Source organism: Oncorhynchus keta, chromosome 34 (assembly GCF_023373465.1).
Source record: "Oncorhynchus keta strain PuntledgeMale-10-30-2019 chromosome 34, Oket_V2, whole genome shotgun sequence".
Taxonomy (NCBI): Eukaryota; Metazoa; Chordata; class Actinopteri; order Salmoniformes; family Salmonidae; genus Oncorhynchus; species Oncorhynchus keta.
The window spans coordinates 54,085,495-54,102,047 of record NC_068454.1 but is presented as its reverse complement, the minus strand read 5'-3'; the positions used below and the strand labels follow the sequence as shown (position 1 = coordinate 54,102,047).

Here is a 16,553-nt window from a genome sequence, read left to right as displayed (position 1 = left end):
ATGTGCCCTTGAGCAAGGCACTTAAACCTAATTGCTCCTGTAAGTAGCTCTGAATGAGTGTCTGCTAAATGACTAAAACGTAAATGTAAGGCATATCCTTCTAAGTATTACCCACACTGTACTGCCATGTCAAAGAGGTGCTCTTGACTGTCCTCCCCCTTTGAATGTGTGTGTTCATACTACAAGCAACAGGAAACGGGGAAACAAAAATGAGTGTCTCTTATTGGTAGTCCCTCGCTGTTTCAGTTTGTTTCCTTCTGCTTGGTGACTAGTGAATACAACTTCAGCAGGTACCGTACTAACACATCTGATGCTTGGTGACTAATGAATACAACTTCAGCAGGTACCGTACTAACACATCTGATGCTTGGTGACTAATGAATACAACTTCAGCAGGTATCTAACACATGCTTGGTGACTAATGAATACAACTTCAGCAGGTACCGTACTAACACATCTGATGCTTGGTGACTACAATGAATACAACTGGTGACTAAGAATACAACTTCTGGTGAATACAACAGGTACCGTACTAACACATCTGGTGCTTGGTGACTAATGAATACAACTTCAGCAGGTACCGTACTAACACATCTGATGCTTGGTGACTAGTGAATACAACGTCAGCAGGTACCAGTACTAACACATCTGATGCTTGGTGACTGGTGACTACAACTTCAGCAATACACATCTGATGCTTGGTGACTAATGCAACTTCAGCAGGTACCGTACTAACACAATGCTTGGTGACATCTCAGCAGGTGCTTGATGTGACTAATGAATACAACTTCAGCAGGTACCGTACTAACACATCATCTGATGCTTGGCAGGTACCGTACTAACACATCTGACTGAGTGAATACAACGTACTAACACATCTGATGCTTGGTGAGGTACAACCAGGTACTAACACATCTGATGCTTGGTGACTGGTGAATACAACTTCTGATGCTTGGTGCAGGTACCGTACTAACACATCTGATGCTTGGTGACTAATGAATACAACTTCAGCAGGTACCGTACTAACACATCTGATGCTTGGTGACTAATGAATCTGGTGTACTAACACATCTGATGTGACTAATGAATACAACTTCAGCAGGTACCGTACTAACACATCTGATGCTTGGTGACTAATGAATACAACTTCAGCAGGTACCGTACTAACACATCTGATGCTTGGTGACTAATGAATACAACTTCAGCAGGTACCGTACTAACACATCTGATGCTTGGTGACTAATGAATACAACTTCAGCAGGTACCGTACTAACACATCTGATGCTTGGTGACTAATGAATACAACTTCAGCAGGTACCGTACTAACACATCTGAACACATCTGATTCCGGGATGTTCTACATAACTTTTTCCATCAGATGCATAATCACTGTGTTTCATCTTATCTCACATCAATTGAGTCCGTTTCCTCAAATAAGCCCAAACTCCATATTCAAGTAGACTTTGACACAATCAAGATAATTTATTATCAGTTAGTGGTTACAAAGTTACTTAGAGATGCAATCTATAAGTTTTGTATAATTTCAGCCAGTAGTTTTGAAAGTAGTGCCGTTTTCTGTGTACGATGTCATCAAAAGATGTACATTTTACATTCTCATTTTAGTCATTTAGCAGATGCTAAATCCAGAGCGATTTACAGGAGCAATTAGGCTTAAGTGCCTTGCTTAAGGGCACATCGACAGATTTTCACATAGTCGACTTGGGGATTCGAACCTGTTACGCCCTGCAAATATTATTATAATATTTTTTTTTGCAATTGGTATGAATGATACATTACGAATTTGTTCTGCTTAAGATCCTGGAGTACATCTTTGAGTATCTTCATCTCAAAATCTGTTTCATATCATTTTGAGAAAGAAGAAGAGTAGGCGGCCAGTACGTTGCAAATAACTTTAGTAAACTATTAACAGAATGCATTTGCAAAATACTACAGAGCAGTCAGCATTGTACATCACAACTGGACGCACAACTGGAAAACGCACTTTGACTACTAGACTCTTCCTCAGGCAACGTTGGAAAAATAGCTGAAGATTATTATTTGAACGAATCTGATTCGGATTCTTTTATTACTGTAAAAAAAAAAAAATCAGATTGTGGGGACATTCAAAACCGTATCATTTCTATGATCTTTTGAAACAGCTGACCTACAAAATCTAAATTCACCTTGGAGTGATTACAGAACACTAAGGGTACATGTTTTCTTCAGTGCTGTAGAGTCGTTCACTACTATAGCCATGTCCTAGGAGTGGATTTACAAACTCCCCTGACCCATGGTGCATCTCTTCCTCCAGGCAACATTGGTACTTGAGTCTGTTTTTATGTAGTCAGCAGGTGGCATCATTAGCCAGAGAATAAAAATGAAAACCAATATCCTTGAGTCTAGCAATGATATCATAGCAGGTTTCATTGGCATGATTTCCTCTTTTTTAGTGGGCGGAGTGTGGGAGTAAGGAGGTGTAAAATCATTGGTTTTATATGAAGAGAAAGAACAACAACTACAGTGTAACAGGGGATTGAGTCATGTAGTAGATTATGGGAGCTGCTTGCAAGACATGATCAAACCATTTACACCACAGATTCCCTTCATTTAGCCTTAGCCTGACTCACAGTTTGCCTTTGAACACAGACTGTTGCTGACTAGAACAGCCCTGCATCCTCTTACTATACACCCATCTCCTTCCCATACACTTCCCAAGCTAATCCAATTGCATACTGTATGTCAACGGCAAAGGCTCTACTACTTATTTCAGCCAATTTATTTTACATTTATTTCAGCCTGAAAGGTAAAGACATTTGTTCACCTACACACAGGATATTTTTCTATACGCATAAAATATATATGCCTGGGGAGCTTAACGTGACCAATTCCATATTCAGTTTTTAAAATGTGTCTGGGACTCAAGACTCCAGACTGATTTGGAAACCTCACTACGTTACTGCTGTGTTCCAGAGCTGTCATGGTGAACCTTGAGGGCAAGGCACAAATATTCAGCCCTCTCAGAGCATATTGAACAGTGATCTCTCTCTCACATTCTTCTCTCCAGTGTCTGCTAAATGTCGCTTTTGGCCTCAGTAGGACCATTCCAATCCAAAACAACAGGAACCAATCCTCCACCTTCCCTCAAAAAACAATCTGTACAAAAGCCATACATTGCTGAGGGCTGGGGCATCTAGTTTGAGATGTTCAGAGGGTCAAATGTAAGAGCTAACATTTTGCTCTCATCCCCACCTCCAGCCTCCACCCCTCTCTCTCTCTCTGACACACACACACACACACACACACACACACACACACACACACACACACACACACACACACACACACACACACACACACACACACACACACACACACACACACACACACACACCTCTATAGCCTGTTAGCCAAAAGCATTTCAACCACTTCTATCAACAGCAAACACAGACAAACACACACACACACATCTATGCCAGTATCAATTTGCCTCTCTCCCTATAACATCTCAAACTTAACCAGTTCCACTCTGTGCCAAAACGTTTGATCCCATTTAAGAACATTATATTACAGCGCATCTGAGATCACCCCAATCCTAAGAGAAAAATAGAGGAGCAGAGAAAAGTGTGTCTGTGCAAGTACCCCACAGTGATTGCTTGATTATTTGCAGATGGGCAGTGGAAGGCTTGCAGCCAGAAGTGGAGGTTCCCCCTTGCATATGATTCAATCTGTGATTGCCTTACATTGACTTTACATTGACTTGCATTGAGAAGAGGACCATCCTACTGTACTCGACACCACACTGTATAGACCTAACATGTTCTGTTTAGGGTATTGGTGCTATAACCAGGCTACCATGGGACCAATAAGGAATAGCACATGCACTTCAGATTAAGCAGTGTTCCCTCTCTCCCTTGCCACCACCTTGCTTATGTCACAGATCCAGAGGGGTGCTGCTAACAGCAGACGCACTGATGGTCACAGTCTGTTCATTCATTCCACATTGCTGTTTTTACCAATGGGCTAAATCCCCAGAGGCGATTGTTATGCATGTACCAACTGTTCAAAGATAACTCTGCGGTTATGAGATCAATTAAAACCAGCTTAGGAGGTTGGAGAGGTCGAATTCATATGACAAGGGAAGGGGGTTCCGCATCTATTCATTAAAACTCCCACAATACGCCCCCCTAAGCCGCTGCGCTCCACAATAGATAGACAGAGCCGCACTACCAGCGTTTTACCGTCTCGTCGCTGTAGCCTACTAAGCAGTACCACATTTAATTAAAGACACAGACCTCTCTTTGTTGGCACGGACAGTCGGACAGGTAAGAGCACAGAGAGCCCGAAGCAATTTGGGGTAAACTAGGCTATTTGACCAAACGACTCACCAACAGCAACTATGTAAGAAATATGAAGCAGATAATATCACAAATCTTAGCAGGCATTTTATGGTTGGAAAACCATAACGGTTATGTGTCCAAGACGCACATTTTGCGCATTTGCCAAAATGTCCCCAAAACTGAGCTTCATGAATGACCTGTAATCTAGTAATACAACTAACAATGTGTTTGAGTGGTGAAGTCTCAACAATTTGTTCCAATTTAGAAAAATAGTTTCCACGTTGAACTCATGAAGTTCCGAACAGTTGCCTCGTAAAACATACCCACAGTCTGGACAGACTCGGCTACTGCTTTACATCGCTGTGGGACTTTTCGTTTTTGGCGGGATGGATATATTAGGTGGATCGAATACATTTTTTCACTGCGCTTTTAATCTTATACCAGCAGTCGGGTGACAATAGCAGAGTCCAGGAACTCACGAGCGCATTTACCAGATATGCATCACCTCAAATAGCCTAGCCCTAGTCTACAGGATGCTGGACGGTCACTGATCAATATACCGTGCTCAGGGCGATGATAGTGTCAGTGTGTAGGAGACGTGCCAACGAGTTTTGTTTGAAAACATTGGCACGGTAATTATCTAATCATGTTTATGATGACATCATAAGCAGAACCGGATATACAATGACAACAAATGTTGATTAAACTCGGTCTCAGAATGTTCAATATTATCTTTCCGACCATGTCGATGTTTCTTTTTCTAATGTTGCTGTCTCAGAAACTATCCAAAACTTCTCGCTTTCAACTGTCACATTGTCATTGATGCTATATGCAGAGATGGACGATTTTTTTCACGTACCTCTTTTGTTCCTCCTCCAGCGATTTGACTGCGTTTGACAGTTGCTGTACTCCATACAGTTCAACACGATTAAAGTCAATGAGAAAAGTCGAAACTGCATCTGGACGGCTGGTGTTCCGACTCGAATAAGAAGTGCCAATGGTGTTTGGGATGAATTATCTGGTTCGCTTCCTCCAGTTTCTTGAATGATTCCAATTTGTCACACATTAAACGAGCAGCGACAACATAGTATCTCACCGCGGGATAATATCATTTTATGAAGATAACCGTTCCTTCATTCACAAGTGTCCCTTTGCGTGCTGTAAAAAAAAAAGATATGGGTTATTGTGATAACACACGTGACGATATCCACATCTATCCAAACATGGGAAAAATACTTGATCTAAAGAGTTTGAGGCGAAGCCTACTGTATTTAAATACACTGCAAACATGAAACATTTCTTTTCTGACACACGTGTTAATTTTCTCTCCATTTTCGACAAAAAAAGAGCTTGGCATGAAATTAATTCTAACGCCTCTAAAAACAAGCAATAACCTTCCAATATAATGAGCTCAATAAGCTGTGTTTTACAGTGCACACAATATGAAACATACCTGCATATGTGACAGTCTAAATCCACTTCAGAAAGCCACAGCGGGTCTGGAGCATACAGCATCACCTCTTGTATGAAAAGTTATTCTGAAGAGAACAGAGGTCCGAGTGATCTCCCTTCTCCTTGAGACGCACGCGAGTTTTATTCCGGTAATACCTATTTCCCCGCGGAGAGCGTGTCCTTTTTCACTCCAACTTGTCTACACCATTCGGACGTCCCGTTTATCGTTGGGGTTTTTAAAAGCAAAGGATGTGAAGCCAGTAGATTCTCCTCTAGATTGTCTGCATTTGCGCTTCGAGCAGATGGTGAAGTGGTAGGTTACTACTGGTCCTGATGCTTGGGCTGCTTTCTCATATAGCTGCTCCTGTCACGTGGAGATGTCTAGATCTTTGGGGCTGCTCAGAATTAGAAGCCCCTTGACCAGAGTGAAGTGTTTTTTCTTATTATTTTAGATAATGAAGATGACACATGCTATTTAGCAGCCTAGGTCCTCACGCTACACCGAGGCTCCCCCAGGGTCCTAGTGCATGAATCAACTCAATCGCAGCCGTTTTGATTCTCGCGTGAAATTACGCACAACTCGTGACGTTAGAGTGGGGTATTGTTGAAGGCTATCAACCCCTAGTTTGGACGTTGAATGACCGAAAGACTCTCAAATTCAAAATTATAAAAACAAATATTACGGTACTTTACGTTTAAAATGTAAAAAAAAGGGGTTCTATGGGGTTTGGAAACGGAGATTGTTTGGTCGTCCAAATTATTCACATTTCACCAACGAAGTGGTCTTCTAGTACCTGCATGGTTAAACTGTTATTTCCACTACATGACAAATAGGCCTATTCATGTCTCGAAAAGCTAGTGAATTGCAGTGCAAGTTACTCATTTTAGGATTTCAAAGAAAACATAGTTGTATGGCTTTGGTCGAATTTTAATGGATAAATTGGTAAGACAATGATCATAACCATCAACATCAACGTTTTACCTTCATCGTTGCCATCATTCTTGTAATTTGCTCTCAAGGAACAAGAATGCATGCAACATCAAAGATGCAAAGGCCTTACTCTAGGATAATGTAATGTGATTGTACAACTATTTACTCCCACAAATGGATGTTATATAAAGTTGGTAACTTTAACAGTTAAACAATCAAACTAATCAACCGACACAAAACTAGACATACTTGCATGACCTCAAAACTAACTGAAAGGTAAGTCAAGTGATTACCAGAGAATAGGCCTACCGGTCCTGAAAAAAAGACCAGAAAAACCCTAGGTTAAGCCCTACTTGAGATTCTGATACCCACCTAGGTCCATCATAGCATTCACCTCCAGTTCTGATAGAAATAGGCTGTAAGTGCTGTACCCCCTTTGACCACTAGGTGTGGCACTTAATCTTTTATTTATTTTAGGAAATTAGTGTGTGTCGGGCACTTATCAGAACACAACTGTCTGCCCCCAATTGGGAAGCAATATTCTACTCAAAATAAACAGGAGGTAGAGTTTTAGGAAATGACTGAGGCCCAGTGGTTACAGATTGGTGTAATGCATATGGTACGCTCCAAACGTAGTCCTTGTATATAAAGCACACATCTAAACCTTGGATGTTGTTTTCTTTTTGAAAAGCCAGAGGTCAATTCAGTCCGACTTGTCAAAAAGAAAACGGGGACACACACTATAGCTATATCTATCTAGATATAGCTATATATAGATAGTTAGACACCCTATATAAAAAATAAAAAAACATTTTTGTAACAAATGTTAAAATCACTACCCATAGGCTTTGTAGTGAAAACATTCAAATATAGCTATGGAAGAGCATGATTAAAAATGATTGTAGATCATGGAAAGAGGAGCAACATCATATAGGAATACCATTCCACAGAAAACCAGAGACCTTCCATTACATTTTTACACATTTTGTCAAACTGGTTTTCTACAAGACAAGCGTTCTAACCTCAAGCAATAAAAAGACAATGTAAGTCTTCCATTTCATCACTGGGACCGCTTGCAAACCTTTTGTGGGGGGAAAACCTTGGACAATATGTAAAAACAGAACCATGGAAGTTTCCCAGCCAAAACCGATAGTGACCTTTTGCCTGACTGTTTATTTCTTTATTCGAGTGCAATGACAGACATTGTGGTCAAAGGGCTGTTTGCTGCAAGTCTGGTATTGGTCTGGACAACCTACTAAAACAATACAGGAGAGTGCACTGGTAAGGTGAATGATAATTAAGGGCTAGGAGAACTTTTATTTTCATGATGCGTCATGGCAAAGGACCGGCAAACCAATCACTTTATCCTCCCCGCTGGCCTGGTCCAAGGTGACGTCAGTGTTTGAATCGTCTGGCTCCGAGCCCCGAGTGCCAATGGAAGCTGAAAGCACCTCTTTGCTCCCCAGAGACGTAGCAGCCCATGAAAGTTTGTCTACCAAAGCACCACTAGTCACTCACAAGAATAGTCACCTACCTGAAACCATCTCCCCTTTTAGAACAAGGTCAAGTTGAGAGGTAAAGGGAAAGAAAGTTACGTGAGAAAGACAGAAGCTGAAGTAAGATTTGGTGAGAGAAAGGGGGGGAGCGCGCGCAAGAGGCACATTACACTGATTAGTCTGGCTAATGGAGGTTTACGAGTCCCTCATGTCCTTGGAGGGAAAGATGACTGGCAGAGAATATGACCACTATTAACTGTACATCACCTCTGTCTGCTCCCCCTCCTCCCACTTCCCCTGCTGTGTGACTGCCATGGTGAACCGGGCCACTAAAACACCATGAAACCCAATAGCCTAAACACTCATTCATCATTACAGTGCATACATGAGCCGCATCACCTAAAACAGTATTAACTGTCCCACTCAGTGACTTAATTCACACATTAAAACTTCCAAGTATTACCAATGCAAAAAAAGTCTAACCACTTAAGCCTCAACCACCATCTGTAATGTCCAGAAATAAAGCGATCATTGGTGAAAATGGTTTTTGCACATCTGTTTTATTGAATCACTGATGACTTGAACCAAGAGCAAAAAAAATAAATAAATCCTCTGCTCCTTGAGACAAGCAGAAAAAACAGGATGTTGTTGCTGGATGGGAATGCTGTGTAGGAACAGGAATACAAATATTCTCGGTGGTGTCTTGCTAAAAGCCAGTCTCTTGACCTGCCCAGTTGGGTGTCTAGGGGGGGAAAAAGGGAGGAGAGGTTAGACTACCAGTTGACTGACAGACATACAGTATTTTATTTCTGGGCTTTAATGAATTCTGTGATGAATTAGAAACAGAAATCCCCATGAGTGTATGTAGTCGAACACTAGAAGTTGACATCAAATGTGAGCAAGTGTGTATCCGCCCGTATGTATAGGCATGCGTAACAGACCCCCAACAGCCCACCCAGATGGCAGGCAGTAAATGTATTAGAAGTGATTTGTAGCCCTGAGGATGTAATGACACTTGTTTGCAGCCTCTTATCTAATTAGAGAAATTCCTTAACGAGGGTCTCTGCTTTTACTAAACAAAGTTATAGCAGCTCTCTTCCTGCAGATATTCAAACAAGAGAGGTGGTAACTGAAAACATCAAAAGATACCTACTCAGAACTGGACAGTTAAAAGGGGACATTTATAAGCACACTTGGCCCCGTTGTGATTAGACACACGTTTATAATAACTCATCTGAGGGGGTCCTGGAGGCGGTGGGCTGACTCTTTTGAAAGTTTAAGAATCCGTTTGATTTTGGTTTTTACAGACGTGTCCTTCTCTCCCTAACTTCAAGGAGTACTGCTGGCATGGGGAGAGGGTGGGGCTCAGGGATGTGTGTGATCATTGAGGATTACCTTTGTGGATTAGTCTTACATACTACTCATACATGGTCAAGATCAAAAACAAATTTGGACCCCAAGCCAAACATCTGTGGGGACCTGTACTAAGTGCAGGGAACTCCGTAGTTTGAGGCTAGTGTGAGAATCAACCTTATTTGCGCAGTGGTAGCTGAGTCACAGGGCACAGGCCCTGTTTTACGGCGGCATTGACATCTACCTTGTCATTAGGCCTATAAAGATCAATGGGATGATGAAAGTGCCTGCTAGCTCTGTTAAAACCTGCTCTTACTGGCTGATTCCATGTCAAGTGGAGCATTTTGTTGAAGCTGGTTCGTCGACATTCTTCTAGCCCTGTTCACTCTGAGCTGATCATTTCGAGAGGGCTTTGAACTGTGTCCACCCACATAAGAGACAGTCAGTTGGAAAAGGGAATAGGTAGTCTAGTCTTTGACAAGGGATGGGAGGGTGGGTTGTGGTGACAACTCGCTTACCTCGTTCCTGCTGGCGTGGGCCATCTTCTTCTCGATGTTCATGGCCAGCATCTGGCTCCTGAAGGACAGGCTCTTTGTCTTCTCAATCACCTGCTGGTACGGCGACACAGCGTTGTTCCCCATCACCACGTGACCCTGGATAAGAACAGGACAGGGCGAGGGGCGCACAGTTAGGCCTAATCACACAGCGGGGAGAGCCAATCACATCTGGTCTCACAGACACGCCAACCGCCAGCCTCTCAGGACACATTTATGTAAATTTCAGTGCACATCTAGGTAATTCTATGTCATTCCAGGCAGGGTGGCTAGGGTATGATTTGCTGATTACAGAGAACTCGGTGCCGTGATGGGTACGCCAAAACATGCAAGACCCAATGTGGAGCTGTACAGAGGAGAACAAGGACTTAAAGGGTAAGGTATTGTGGTTGCTTACTTCGTACTGTGTTGTATACCCTCCTATTATGATAATGGCCCATCCCATGCCTTGTTATTCTCGTCTCAGTCATTCTACAGTTATGCACTTATATTGCATCTAGAGGTACACCGGAGAATAAGCTCCCCGATTATGAAGGAGTAAAAAAAACAAAAAAACAACTGACTAATCAATTGCGTGGGAGCAGAGGTCATTGATTGTTGAGGCAGACAGACAGGGCGTCAGTCTTACCAGTTTGGAGTCTATCTTGGCATCCAGCCTGGCGTTGCGGATAAGGTTGACAATCCATCTCTCCGCCTCCTCGGGGGTCATGTTCAGCTTGTCTGCCAGCATGCTGAGGAGGAGCAGAGGAGAAACAGGATTTTTAGAAGGCAAGTGGAACAATACACGTGTTCTCCGATTAAATAGGAGGTACAGATGTGAAGTTGCTAATTGTTTAAAGAAAAATGTGGCCTGAGTGTTGTCTATATAGTTCATACACACACCACATTAATCAACTGGGGTGTGGGAAGGCTCTGTCAAATGAGGTCATTTCTGGACAATATTTGACCCTTCGGGGGACCAAAGTTGGGTATAGCCTCTAACAAATTGAAACAGAAAAGACCACACATCAAAAAAGCCAAGATCAGTGTACATAACATGCTCTTTCATTGTCAGGCTGACCAGGTGAAAGCTATGATCTCTTATTGAAGACACTTGTCAAATCCACTTCAACTCAGTGTAGATCGAGACGTGTTAAATATTAATCTATATTTTAAAACAATATTTTTAAAAAAAATGGTAGCAGGTGCACCGGATTGAGTACTTCACGTACTGCAACACTGCTGGGTTTCACGCTCAACAGTTTCCCGTGAACATCAAGACATGTCCACCATCCAAAAGGAAATCCAACCAACTGTGGGAAACAGTCAACATGGGCCAGCATCCCTGTGGAACACTTGACACCTAGTGGACTCCATGCCCTGATGAATTGAGGCTGTTCTTAAGGGCAAAGGGGAGTGCAAGCATATATTAGGAAGGTGTTCCTAATGTTTGGTACACTTCGCGTATATGACAATCCTTTTCAGTGGAGGTCTGATGCCGTACCTCTACATTTGCTACACTACTAAATATGATGAATGGGCTGCATTGACTGTAAGAGAGTTAACAGGACAATGCTAATAAATTACCAAGGCATACACATTATTAGGCTAAAAAGGTCAAGAGTAAAATACAAATGACATGTCAAAGAAACCAGATCAGGGGAACACACGCAAATGATCTAACATGAACTAGAACAGAATATTTCATGACTCCCCTGGCAACACAATTAGAGGAGTAAGTGGGAATCCCGTTCTCTCCCCAGCCAGCCACTTCACTCTTTGATGTCCTCTCCTGGACACACTTAGGTTCACCCCACCGGGCCCAGATCCTGCCGTGACAGAGCGGGACCTGCTACTGTCCCCAAATGCAAGCCAGGTTGCTGCCGTGGAGCTCTTTGATAGAGCTGTGGGACATGAATGTGTCACAGAGGGAGAGAGGGAGGTGGTGGGCGCCTGGCCACCTTTGATCCAAAGCCTTTTCCAGTGCAGCAGGCCTCCATTGCGGCTTTGAAAATAACTAAACCCCCTTGGTACTACTACCACCATCTAGACCCACTCCGTCCAGCCTGCCCCACATTTCCTGCTGGTCCTCCATTTCATAGTAGGGGCATATAAATATACCCATCTCTTCCACAAGTAGTATAACTAGTTCCTTCTCATCCCACAGCCCAGTCAACTAACACACACCTTTGAACGAACCTCATTAATACACACGTTCAACAACAGATACTAGTGTGCGTGTGGACCGTGGGGTTATGACGACTGTATGAAAAGTGCACCCCACTCATTACAATTTCCTGCTCCATTAATCAAGTTCTCCCCCCCACGGAGATCGGAGAGACAGACCTGCGAGTATGCCAGACCCTGGCCACCCCAAACCACCTCTTGCCAATACCAGCAGGACTGTTTCAGTCACTTCCCAAACGCTGACTTCTTTAAGACTTTCTCTCTCGTAAATTCCCATTTGGAAATAACCTCATTTGGGATAATGTTTGCCTTACCTCAAAGCCCGACAGCAAAAACACATTCTCGCTGCTCTGACCCAGCTTGGCATCTTTTTTGAAAGTAGCAGCAAAACTACATACAGAGGGGGTTGACATTACATCAGTGTCTGGAAGGGACTCAAACCCCCCCAAAAAAACAAATAATAAACAGCATTACCTCAGCATAAAGAGGCAGTGCCTCAGGGGATTCCAAGTAACAAGAGCATGATGATCCATCACCACTTTCACCACAGCACAGTGTTGTAGGTGGATACCAGAAGAGAAAAACACCAGTTAAGAATTGATTAACATTGAATCCCCACGGGCTGGAGGAGTGGTAAGGGGTACGACCAACCTGTCACTCACACCCAAATGACTAAATTACGGCAAAATGCTGCGGAAAACAAAATTGCACTTACGGCTCATTATGAATTACCTGACAAGCATGGGGGGTCAGTTGTCCATTCACGTGCGTTTAGGTCATGATGGCTAACATGTGTCTGCCATCCATGAGTGACACAATCAACACTAACAGGAGACACAGGTCGCACCAGTTTTGGCAAAATGACTGGTGTAGGTCTATAAACACGGTTCAGTTTCCAAATGTAACCCAAGAGATGTGACTGCCGCAGAGGGGTACGCAGAGTGTGCTTGTTTGGTGATTCCATCAAGTGGAGGGCACATGTCAGTCAAACCAAACTCAGATCAGAGATCAAAACAAACATGACCCAGTTTCCTCATGGCGAGTTCACCTCAGCCCTAACCCCCTGCAGAATGTGATCTCCCCAGCATACCACAGTAACACACAGTGCCCCAAAAGTCCCAGGGCAGCCCCTGCATGCACCCAGGGCGACTTCAGTGATAACAACCTACTCTAATTCATTACAGGAAATCTGGCAATGCTTTCCTGTGGAAGCACATTCATGGATCATATTTTACAAAGGACTCTGGTTTATCTTCCTTATAGAACTTCAGAAAATGGGGGGGGGGGCTAGACCTAAAAACGAAACTATTGACATATCTCTTGGCCCTTAAGCCAACTAGAACACCTCACCTTCACTGGTTTTGTTTTACACAGCCATAGCCCTGTTCCTTGAGGGGGGGGGGGGCTTTCATTTCAACCCCTTACTGGCTTCTCAGCACTCAATTTCAGGCTGGGGGGGGGCGACGACTCCTGTGAGTCTCAACCACCCTCACACTCAGGGAGGTAGGTCAGGATGACTGTTAGAGGGAAAACTCCCATAAGAAGGGGGCACTTCTAAAAGTGGCTGGGCTCAGACGAGTGCATTGTTAAACACTACCATATGATAGCATTAAGAGATTCCAAGCCATTTGGAACAACTCCCGCTTTCGGCTTCTTGGTGTAAAATAGATTGTTCGGGAAAACGGAAAATGACCGCGTGGTTTTTCTAATGACTATTGTGAAGTGGAAAGATATTCCATTTTACATGCAAGTACACAACAATACTATTCCAACTATCAGAGTACTTAAGTGTTAGGAAAACATTTTGAGTGATGGGAAAAGATGTCCACTACCGTTCTATGTGCCACATTTCAGTGTCGGCTGACCGGCTCGGTCTTATGTACGTACTGACAAAGTCACTGGACCGTGTACCATCGGAGGTCAATGTTAGAAATATGACTGGCTATCAACATTCAAAGAAAGTCAAATATGGTAATATTTAAGTTTCTGAATCCAGAAAATGAAATCAAAATTGTAAAAACATACCCAAGTCTAGACAAGAGGATATGTGGACGCAATTATGGAGCAGAACCTCAAGTCGTGGGGTCACATTTTCACAGCTTCCTTTTTTACATGAGCCTTTCTGCATAAAGTAACTCAATTACCCGCACTTCTAGTCTACTTTCGTCCCAAGTTGTGGGGGAAAAAAGCAAGCTAAATATCTGTGAAACGTTCATAGCCAACAGCTGTAAAAATGTCCTCATTAAAAACGGGGATCAGATTCATTTGAGCCCATGCTTGGATGCAGAGGGCTTCTGGGTAGCAGACTAATGACATGGAATTTGAGCGTTTGTCAAAAAATAAACTACGTGTTCTGTCCATCGTCATCGCAACGGCTTTAAATAAACACGGAAATCCCTGACACTGCCGAGGACCGCTCTGTTTAACCTTTCCTTTACAATCTCAGCTCACAAAAGACGTACAAACACAGGACAAAAATTTAGAAACATCACAATTCTACTTCCTACTGTTACCACTAACCTTTGTGGTCTTTAACAAGTAAATGTATCCAATTGCAGCAAGTCTGCCAAAAAAAAGAGCCGGGAGTCCTAATCAATTCCAGACAATCTGCAACTGGAGATTTCGACAGAGCCCTATCGTGTTCCATGGTTCAACCTTGACTACAGACCTCCACAGCTCTGTATAACAGGCAGTGCAATAATTTCTCTGTCAAAAGTTATAATTCATTCACCCTTTCCATTCAATGTCCATGACAGCATATTCTAAATATTCCATTCAAAGTTGTAGTATAACAATTTTTGCCTTAGTAGAGTAACTGTCTTGCTAAATACATTTCCACACGTGCAAATGTTCAGTGTACACTGAAAGCTGTGAGGTAAAACTAAAGTAGTATATCAGCCTAGAGTGAAGAGTGAGCGAAGTCCACAGTAAGATGACAACTAAATGGTAGACTGGGCCCTAGATGCACCTAATCTGTATAGCTATACATTTGTTATTTTCAAGAATTGATGCACAAGGGGCAGCCAAATCCTTAATTGTGGACCATTACCATCTCCCTCCCCTAATGCTCACCATAATTCGCTTTGACTAAATGTATTGTTTTGGTGACTGTCTAAGGTACATTTATTGTAGTGGGTGTAACTAGGCTTGGGAAAGAAAGAGAACTTCAGAACCCTCTGAACACTAGTCAGCTTGACCCAGGACGACTCAGAAGTGGAGCTACAATGTTCCTCTCTCAATCGCATCAGCAGCTGGCAAAATCTAAAGCCGTCAAAGCCCATCTAAACCCTGACCTCTCCCCGAGAGAAACCTGTCCCTGGTTTGGTCTCTCACGGAGGTGGTCTTTAAAGGTTTAGTGAGCAGAACAACCAGGAAGCAGTTAAAGCTCATATTGCCTAAATCCCTAAAATGTGTATGTGGAGATGTGAGTGTATTTGACTGGGGAAAGGGGCTATAAACGCTTATCTATGGGGGGGGGCATTCCTGTATTCACTGCACATATCCACCCTCTTCCTGCAGCTGGTCTGCTTAGCAAGCTCATTGGCTGGTGACAGACTTTCATGACCTTCCTGTGTACTTTAGCTAGTCTGCCCACTGTAGTACATGAAGCACATCTTAGCATTTGGACAGCGATGGCGAACAACAGTCTAGCAAAGACAGATCTCTTGCAAAGTCCTTCCTGTCAGTTCCCCAACTGGTGCTTTACATCACTCCCTGGTCTCACCTGATGCTGATGCACTGGTGGATCCTGCAGAAAGTCTCAAAGATGAACAGACGGGCATTCTCAATGAAGTCCTCCAGGCAAGCCACCAGGAAGAAGTCATTCACAAGCACCTGGAAGAGATGGAGGGAAATAAAAGTTAGCAGTAATACAAATATTGTAGCGAGTATTTGCCTCGGTGTATGCATTTCTATAAAAGACCACTGCAGGGTTAAATGAAAGTAAAACAGCTAAATGAATGTTAGGCTTTTTAGTAAACTCATTAGGGCAATCAAGATTGGATTCTGACTGAGTGGCCCTGGAGAGCCATAAAAGTGCAGCAGTAACAGGTTTCCCCCTTGCAGTCCTTATTTGGGATTGAGGCCCCGATTAAATTGTGGGAAAACCCAATTCACTGTCAAATTAAAATAGAACAGAAGGATTATTTATATTTTTCTTCATACATGCAGAGTAAAGGGGGATGGGGTCTTGCTCTAACCACATTTAAGTTACCAAGCGATTTACTTTGGCAAACGCCTCAAAAGGAGAAAACCCCCCATCTGC

General features: G+C 43.0%; 2 protein-coding genes across 2 annotated transcripts in view; both read right to left on the bottom strand.

Moving 5' to 3' along the window:
• rspo2 (R-spondin 2) overlaps window positions 1-6,307 on the bottom strand; it is a 77,960-nt gene extending 71,653 nt beyond the window's left edge. Inside the window, exons 1-2 of the mRNA XM_035749143.2 lie at window positions 5,791-6,307; window positions 5,197-5,495 (exon numbers count right to left, since the gene is read on the bottom strand). Coding sequence (XP_035605036.1) covers window positions 5,197-5,296 — 100 coding nt within the window. The 5' untranslated portion in view covers window positions 5,297-5,495; window positions 5,791-6,307. The remainder of the gene's footprint in view (window positions 1-5,196; window positions 5,496-5,790) is intronic.
• A 2,450-nt stretch (window positions 6,308-8,757) lies between these two features.
• The window catches only part of LOC118367291 (eukaryotic translation initiation factor 3 subunit E), a 44,629-nt gene continuing 36,833 nt past the window's right edge, over window positions 8,758-16,553 (bottom strand). Inside the window, exons 10-13 of the mRNA XM_035750609.2 lie at window positions 16,014-16,123; window positions 10,752-10,854; window positions 10,088-10,222; window positions 8,758-8,958 (exon numbers count right to left, since the gene is read on the bottom strand). Coding sequence (XP_035606502.2) covers window positions 8,923-8,958; window positions 10,088-10,222; window positions 10,752-10,854; window positions 16,014-16,123 — 384 coding nt within the window. The 3' untranslated portion in view covers window positions 8,758-8,922. The remainder of the gene's footprint in view (window positions 8,959-10,087; window positions 10,223-10,751; window positions 10,855-16,013; window positions 16,124-16,553) is intronic.